We start from the raw sequence: 9,207 nt of genomic DNA on the forward strand, positions 1-9,207 counted from the left end.
TGCTAATTCAGTAACATTCATGCATAGTGCCACGCCAATGGATAAACTAATTCTTATCAGTATACTTACATTCTTATCTATACTGTACATTCTTATCCAATATTGTTTTTAAAAAAATCATAAATAATATAATTAATCATATAATCCTATCATATATATTTTTCTGGTTTCAAAAATATATTTATTTATTTATTTCGGTAATAAAATTTATACAGTCGAGCAAATCGCTGTCCGAAATCCGGTAGAATTTTAAGCCGAAATTTTTAACATAGCCTGTTATAATATTATAGTTCTAATATATAACATTATTTTTCCTAAATTCACTTTCTAGAAAAGAATTTAATTATCAGTTAATTCAGAGTAAAATACCGCAAAAACACACTAAATAATGCATAAAAAAATAGGGTGTCACATTACTACCCCACTTAAAAAAATTTCGTCCTCGAAATTGTATACCTTGAAATAAATATGGATATTGCAATCTCATATTATCCTCTAACTCCCACGTTGAATCTCCGGTTACTTGATCCCATAGAACTTTGACCAAGAAAATCTGCTTCCCTCTTAGTTGTTTGATTCTTCTATCTTCGATCCTTACAGGAGACGTCTCGTATGACAAGTTCTCTTTTAATGGGACTTCATCGGGTTCAATTATGTGAGATGGATCAGGGACATACTTCCTTAATTGTGAAACATGCAACACATTGTGAATATTTGAAAGAAAAGGAGGTAAAGCAATTTGATAGGCTACTGGACCAATACGACGAATAATTTGGTATGGCCCAATGAATTTTGGAGTGAGTTTTCTGGCCTTAATAGCTCTACCTACCCCAGTCGTTGATGTGACTCTCAAAAATACATGTTCTCCTTCCTGAAATTCGAGAGGTCTTCTTCTCTGATCAGAATAGCTTTTCTGTCTGTTTTGTGCAACCTTCATCTTCTCGCGAATTTGTTTAACTTTCTCCGTTGTCTGTTGAACAATTTCTGGTCCAAACATGATGCTCTCTCCATCTTGATACCAACACAACGGTGTCTGACATTTTCTCCCATACAAAGCTTCATAAGGTGCCATTCCTATGCTTGAGTGGAAACTATTATTGTATGTAAACTCGATCAATGGTAGTAGATCGTCCCAACTTCCTCTATTGTCTAGAACACATGCTCTCAACAAGTCTTCTAGAGATTGAATTGTTCTTTCAGTTTGTCCATCCGTCTGAGGGTGATAAGCTGAACTTAATCTTAATTTTGTCCCCAATGCTTTTTGTAAACTCTGCCAAAAGTGAGATGTAAATTTTGGATCTCGGTCTGAAACAATACTTGAAGGTACCCCATGTAATCTGATGATTTCCTTGATATAAATCTCAGTTAACTTGTCCACATTGTAGTTAATATTCACTGGTAAGAAATGTGCTGATTTGGTTAATCTGTCTACGATAACCCAAATTGAATCAAAATTATGTCTGGTTCTCGGTAATCCCACAACAAAATCCATCGAAATACTCTCCCACTTCCATTCTGGAATGTCTAACGATTGAAGCATACCGGCTGGTCTTTGATGTTCCACTTTTGCTTTTTGGCATGTTAGACATGAAGCAACATACTCCGCCACTTGCTTTTTCATTCCGGGCCACCAAAACCTTAGCTTCAAATCTTGGTACATTTTGGTTGCTCCTGGATGAATACTCAATGTACTCTTATGTGCTTCGTCTAAAATTAGTTTCCTCGTTTCTAAATTATTTGGGATACAAACTCTCCCATTGCATCTCTAAATCCCATCAGTTCCCAAACTGAATTATGCTGCTCTTTCTTCACTAACAGTACTGGAGCTCCCCAAGGTGATACACTTGGTCTAATGAACTGTTTTGACAACAAATTTTCAAGTTGGGTTTTTAACTCTGCTAACTCAGTAGGTGACATTCTATATGGTGCGATGGAGATCGGACCTGATCCAGGGATTAGATCGATCGAAAACTCGATATCCCTTACCGGGGGTAAACCAGGAACGTCTTCTGGAAATACTTCCGGAAAATCATTCACTATTGGGACTTGGTTCAAAACGTTTTCTCTCGCAACTTCTACAGAAGATAATAACATGTACCCTTGAGCTCCTTCTTTTGAAGAAGTTATATCATGATTAGCAGATATAAGCTCGGAATTCCCAGAATCAGGAAACACTACAGTTTTACGTGCACAGTCTAAAAAGATATGGTTGAAAGATAACCAATCCATGCCTAAAATCACATCTAATTGTGTTAAAGGCAAACATATCAAGTCAACAAGAAATTTCCTATTGTGGATGACAAGAGGACATTTTAAACAAACAGTGTTTGCAACTATGGGTTTAGCAGTTGCAGTAGAAATGATTAAATCAAAAGGCAGTGGTGTTACAAACAAACTCAATTGTTTCACACGATCTATTGAGATAAAAGAATGAGTTGCTCCAGAATCGAATAGTACAGTTAAGAGATTACCCGTCATATCGCAACTACCTTGTATAAGATCTTTAGATTGAGAAGCCTCAACACCACTTAGAGTATAAACCCTTCCTTTCTCCTTTGGCCTTGCAGCTCTCACATTGTTCACCACGGGTTCAACTTTTTGGTTCCTGCATTCCCTGGCCATGTGTCCTATATCCCCACATTTGAAACACTTTATTCCTGTTTCGGGACAAGTGTTAGCCAAATGATCTTGTTTTCCACATTTGTAGCACCTTCGAGTGAGTTCTTGATTCTGGTTTTGGTTTGATCCATTTCCAACGGCTGATGTAACTGGACGATAGGGTCTCTGATTCTGATTATTACTCGCAGTTCGAGAGTAAGGCTTTTTATACGGTTGCTTTCCTTTATGGTTCCACCCTTAAGTTGGATATTTAGACCTAGATGGTCCACCCACACTTCCTCGATTGATTCCACCTTCCTTCATTGCTTTTATCTTCCTGCATTTTTCTACAAGTGGTTGGAATTGACGAATTTCTAGTGGCAAGACAGATTCTTTGATGCTATGCTTCAGTCCACCTTCAAATCGTTCACATAGCCAATCTTCATCCACTTGGTCCTGAAAGAAACGAAAATATTTTGCCAACGACTCAAACTTTGCTGCATATTCTCCAATCGTCATTCCTCCTTGTTTCAGGGTCAGAAATTCTTGTTCCTTTGCAGTCCTAGCACTTCTAGGAAAATACTTGTCGAGAAATTTCGTACGAAATATTTCCCAAGTAATATCTTGATTGTTAGCTTCAATCATCTTGCGAGTTCCTTTCCACCAGTATTCGGCATCTCCCAATAGTAAGTAAGATGCATATGTTACCTTTACTTCGTCAGGACACCTCAACACAGCGAATATCTTTTCTATCTCTTGGAGCCATAAGTCAGCTTTCTCTGGTTCGGTTTCTCCAAGAAATTGTGGAGGATCGTGACGTCTGAAATCTACCAATCCTTTATTTTCAGCATTTCTTTCTTCCCTTTGTTGCTTTCGAATATCCCTTTCAGCCTTTGCAGCAGTTTGTTCTGCAATGGTTGCTGCCATTTCTGCCATAGCTTGAATAGCTCTTCCCATACCTCCTTCGGTATTGCTTGCCTCTCCGTTTTCGGCTTCTATATGATTATTTCTACGACTCATTGGGTTCCTAAAAGTCCTAATTGGTTAGAACCTAATTATTAAATAATATAATAATCTATACAAAGTTAGTACAAACAAACGCAATTAGTACAGACATCCTCTAACGTTCCCGAAAGAATCAACCGTGCTCTGATACCACTAATGTAACGCCCCATTTTCCGTAACGATAGAAAATGGTGTTACGTCTTGATACTTGAGTCTAAAGCGAATTAAGTTCATAAATCTTACTTTTACTAGTAAATTAATTTGGTTACTAAAAATTTAATTTAAATAAATATCTTTCTTGCATTTTTTTTTTTTAAATAAAAGTCTTAGCTCTTGATCGTAAAACATAAAAATAAATAAAACACAAGGATATAAAATATGCATCAATATATTCTACACGACGTTATTTATCTTGCCCTTAGGCTTACATATTCAGGCTTGTCAGGGTTAGTTAGATATTTTACAAACACCTGCAAGTTAAAGTACGTCATACTTAAGTCAAACTAATTAAACATAAGGAGAGATAACTAGTTTTTCGATTCCTATGGTTGTCCTACTTATTCCTGTGCATATCAGTGTTTGGGACACCATATCCAATTCCCAAACTGCATCTCCTATTTCCTCCAGATACTCAATCCTTCGGTTCCCCGAGTGACTCAATGACTTCCCCGACATTATCTGCAAATTGTAAGGGTGAAATACTCGCACACAAGGTTAACTAAATGCTAATAATATTACATGATGATACATAATATTTTATAGTTACATGTAATATTTTTTTTTAAATAAAGAAATATATAACACCATTATACATGTAATTTCTTTCACCATTAAATCCTGTAGAAATTAAATAATCACAAGGAAATATAAATCAATTGAGCACACAATAATTTATGGCAACCACACACATCAAAGTTAGTCAAAACAAAGATCACTTAACACTTTATCATAATCAATACCAAAGGTTATAGTTTTGACTTGTTAGTAGCATCTTGGTTAAACCTACTCCATGGAGACCTCTATTATGAGTGTAAGGCCGTCTCAACTGCCATAACATGATTGTTTGCAACGAGTAGATATATAATCTCTACTCCAACCATTCTGGCCCGATCGCTGCACCTTATTATAGATAGTCCTGCACAGTCAGGTATCACTGCGTCGGGTATTATGATTTCCTCCAGTTAGAGAAGCCATCACTAACTATTGGTAGGAGTTCAAAACGCCTGTGATCCCCAGAAGGTCTGTAGTCGACCCAACCGAACCTATCCTCAGTCTTATATACGTTATCGTATTATAAGAAACAACCTGTATTACTCTTTACAAAAATTATTATTTTTGTAAATCTTCAACACAACTGTTTTCATCAACAATCGACTTAACAATTTAATTGTCAAAAGTCCTAAATGTACCTTAAGAGAAATTTCTTCAAATAAAATTAATAATAATAACTGTGAGTTAGTTATAAGATAAATAAATTAAGAAAAATATATTATATATACTTACAATACCACGTTTAACTGATTACTTAATATATGTATATGTATGCATAATATTTAGAATGTTTTCTAGAATTTCTTCTTTCTACTTACTGTCCATTTCAATAAATAATATAAATAATCAAATTTGCTCGTTAATAATATATATTTAAAACAGATTAATACTACAATTAAATACACAAATTTTCTTAATCTCATGTGATAATATACATATATATCTTGGGCGTTCTCTAAAGTATATCCCCTTACCTTTCAACTTTTCAAAACTTGAGTAATCACCTTCTTCAACACCTAATTACTCATCAAAATAATTATCTCTTAACTAACTATCATTGAAATAAACACTAAAATTATTAAATGCTAAAAGTTAAGGTAATTTTAATAATTATAGAGTTGACCATAAATTTGGAACGTAATAACATTAACATTAAAAAATTCTAAAGATAATTTTCCAATAACTATAATAAACTAGATTATTCACGTGGTGTAAGTAATGGTTATTTTTTTTTCTTACTTAGAATAACTTTAGAAATTTTAACATGATGGATTTCTATTAATTTTAACCCAATCTTCCAAAAATAATTATGAGTTATCAAAACTTTAAAAATAAATTCTAATACCTACCATATATATATCAATAGATACAACTTAATTAAATTTACATAATTAAGTGTTTAAACTCCTAAATGTGTAGTAAGAATTTAATAAATAAATTTTTGTTACTAATCTTTAAAGAAAATGACTATTCCATTTTAATCAACTCTATCACTAAAAATATGGCTAACATAACTCATTATTTTTGGTTAATTTGTGAAAATCTAGTGAGATTTATAGTTTTGGTTCTCTAAGGCATAAGTAAAATATTAATTTCAACAAAAGCTTATTGAAAGACCAAACTATTTTCTAGTGGTTAGCTAAGTTACATGAAGAAACATTTTGGACTAAAATAATACAAACAAAACAAAGGAATAAAAGAACTAGTTTATTTTTAGAATATTAAACAAAGTAGTTAAAAAAATAAAAGAGAACTAAGATTCACACCTTTGCTTTTGTTATGCTATTGTGCAGGTTTGTGATTTTAACAAAGAGAGTAAGTGCCTATTTATAGGAAACAAGTGAAAGATTTTGTGGTGCAAAAGAGTGCCACGTTTTCTTGCTAAAGGAATAAGAGATATACTCATGTTGCTAATTCAGTAACATTCATGCATAGTGCCACGCCAATGGATAAACTAATTCTTATCAGTATACTTACATTCTTATCTATACTGTACATTCTTATCCAATATTGTTTTTAAAAAAATCATAAATAATATAATTAATCATATAATCCTATCATATATATTTTTCTGGTTTCAAAAATATATTTATTTATTTATTTCGGTAATAAAATTTATACAGTCGAGCAAATCGCTGTCCGAAATCCGGTAGAATTTTAAGCCGAAATTTTTAACATAGCCTGTTATAATATTATAGTTCTAATATATAACATTATTTTTCCTAAATTCACTTTCTAGAAAAGAATTTAATTATCAGTTAATTCAGAGTAAAATACAGCAAAAACACACTAAATAATGCATAAAAAAATAGGGTGTCACAGGCGCCATTTTGATGTAGGTTTTTTCCTACACGTCATATAACTATGTACACGTGAGTATATATAGGATCGTTTCCACAGGGAGTTACGTTTAATCATAAGCATTTACACAATCGTTCACATTAAGGGTTTGGATATAATTTGTTTGTGTGTAACACTATATCCATGTTTGACACTAAAGTAAAAACGAGAGGGGATCGAACTATTTCGCTTGCGGTATAAGATAACGAGCAAGCATAACAGCAGCAATCTCTCGATCGATTAACAGACTCTAGCTTTATAACCAATATTATTACAATCATTTCTACAATATCCTTCGTGTCCAAAGCGACATCATTATTTCCAAGTTAGCGTTTAAACATTCGTGTCCAAATTCCTTAAACGATAACAAAGTCGATCGGATAACTTAATCGACCGTGTCCAGCCTGATTAAGTATCCGAAAGCATTAAAATCTTGATTACAAGTAATTATCAAAGGTTTACAAACTTGTCAAGAGTGATATAACATAAGATAGATTGTTATTCTAGTTCTAGATTCAAGAGTTTGTGTCCAAATCATCTTGAATCTCTTTGAAAGCATTAAAAGCAAGAATAACAACAATATTGAATCATTAAGCTAGAACCTTATATATTAAAAGATCAAAAGATTACATAATAGCTTGATAGTTACCTCAATACTACAAAGAAGGTGATAGTTACATATAGACATGTAAACTAATGCAAGGAATGAAGGAAAGATGAAGATTCCATGCCAAGATCCTTGATGTCTCAATGAATCTAGGGTTGAATCTACTCCTTAATCACTTGCTTTGTGTTTCTCTCTATGAAATAGCTCTAACCTCTCTCTAGAAATGTGTAAAATGTTTTCAATGGAATAGTGAATCTCCAAAGAGAGGTGAAAAATCTATTTAATTGGGATTGCACTCGTGTTGGACGCTTTCGCGTCCTCAGGACGCTTAAGCGTCCTGCACAAAAATCTCCCAGTGACCAATAGCAAGCTGCCACGTATGCAGTGAAAATATCTTCTGGCAAAAGTAGATGAGCACGCTTTCGCGTGCTAATGGCGTGCAGAAAGCGTCCTAAGACGGTTTGCCTCTGGAGCTTGCACGCTTTCGCGTGATGAGGACGCGAAAGCGTCCTACTTGAATCATGAAAAGCGTCCTGAAAGCGTCCTGAAAGCGTGCAAAGAGTTGCATACGACATTGTGGACGCTTAAGCGTCCATAGGACGCGAAAGCGTCCTACCTTTGGTTCAAATTCTTCTTTCTTGTACCTTGCTTGTCATTTCCTGCATACATTGGGTAGAATAAAGCTCAAAAGCATATATGACATATTTGCATAATATTTGGAGTTTTCCATGGAGAATCTTGCAAAACAAGTCACTAAAATGCCTAAACTCCTATATGAAATATATCACTTTTAAACACTTATCATCTATCATAGGCTTTTGTCATGTCTGTTTTAATAGCTACAAAACCATTCTTTTTGGTAGTGTGTTTGAAATAGTGGAAAATATCAAAAGCCATAAGGGTGTTATCTGTGATAAGTCTTCCAGGGATGAAGGCACTTTGGTGTTTAGAAATGAGATTAGGTAGTAAAGTTTTAAGCCTGTTGGCTATAGTTTTAGTGATAATCTTGAGGGTAACATTACAAAGGGCAATGGGTCTGAACTCCTTAGGGGTGTTTGGGTTATTGTTTTTAGGAATGAGGCAGATGTTAGTGTCATTGAAACAACTGGGGTCCCCTTTATTGTTCAGAATATTAAGACAGGCTGTAGTGATATCTTGGCCAATACTGTTGATAGAACAAAGCTGGAAGCCCATCTGGTCCAGGAGCAGCAAGACTTTTCATGCTGTTAATAGAGTGAAAAATCTCTTTAGCAGTAAAAGGTGTGTTGAGCTGGGCTTTCATGTCATCAGAGAGCTTATTTTGAACCACCTAGATAGTATCAGCCATGTTAGTAGGATCTTGACTAGTAAATAAGTCATAAAATAATCCTTAAAAACCTTCTCAATATTTATAGGTTCATAGTGGGTGTAGCCATCAGTGTCTTGAATTTTCTCAATAGTATTTTTCCTCCTACGTTGGGTGGCTTTCAGATGGAAGAACTTAGTATTTTTGTCCCCATCTTTGAGCCAAAGGGCTCTAGAGCGTTGGTGCTAACAAGTTTCCTCTTGTATAAGAAGTGCATCCAACTCCTTTTCTTTATCTTTAATTTTTTCCATAACTCCTTGTTGTTCACTTATGAGCTGCAAATCTTGAAGGGAAGCGTTGGCAAGTTTAATCTTCTTACTGATGTTGGCAAAAGTGGCTGAACCCCAAGTGGATAGATTGTTTAAGGTGTGGGAGAGGCGTTCAGTTATAGGTTCCTGGGAATTTGACCAGGTTTGAAGGACAATGATGTTGTGCTCCTCATTGCTCAGCCACACCTGTTCAAATCGCTTAGGCTTAGTGAAACAAGTCCTGCACTGGTTAGTTGAGGAAAAATCAAGTAAAAGGGGATTGTGATCAGAGC

General features: G+C 34.5%; 2 protein-coding genes across 4 annotated transcripts; both read right to left on the minus strand.

Annotated features, from left to right (window-relative positions):
• Positions 1 to 1,728: 1,728 nt before the first annotated feature.
• Positions 1,729 to 2,622, minus strand: LOC146899869 (uncharacterized). Its single transcript, XM_085736863.1, has one exon. It carries the CDS (start codon positions 2,620 to 2,622, stop codon positions 1,729 to 1,731), a length of 894 nt encoding a protein of 297 aa, XP_085592989.1.
• Positions 2,623 to 2,856: 234 nt separating this feature from the next.
• LOC146899870 (uncharacterized) lies at positions 2,857 to 6,627 on the minus strand. 3 transcript variants are annotated; one of them, XM_085734042.1, is made up of 3 exons: positions 6,141 to 6,627; positions 5,349 to 5,390; positions 2,857 to 4,281 (listed from the first exon to the last, which is right to left on the minus strand). In XM_085734042.1, exon 3 carries the CDS (start codon positions 3,616 to 3,618, stop codon positions 2,857 to 2,859), a length of 762 nt encoding a protein of 253 aa, XP_085590168.1. In that variant the 5' UTR covers positions 3,619 to 4,281; positions 5,349 to 5,390; positions 6,141 to 6,627. The 3 variants fall into 3 exon arrangements, with proteins under 3 accessions (XP_085590168.1, XP_085590169.1, XP_085590170.1); XM_085734043.1 differs by lacking the exon at positions 5,349 to 5,390; XM_085734044.1 differs by lacking the exon at positions 6,141 to 6,627 and having other exon boundaries at positions 5,349 to 5,573.
• Positions 6,628 to 9,207: the final 2,580 nt, after the last annotated feature.

This window comes from Medicago sativa, chromosome 8, assembly GCF_051527215.1.
Source record: "Medicago sativa cultivar Bolivia chromosome 8, Bolivia_mono, whole genome shotgun sequence".
Taxonomy (NCBI): Eukaryota; Viridiplantae; Streptophyta; class Magnoliopsida; order Fabales; family Fabaceae; genus Medicago; species Medicago sativa.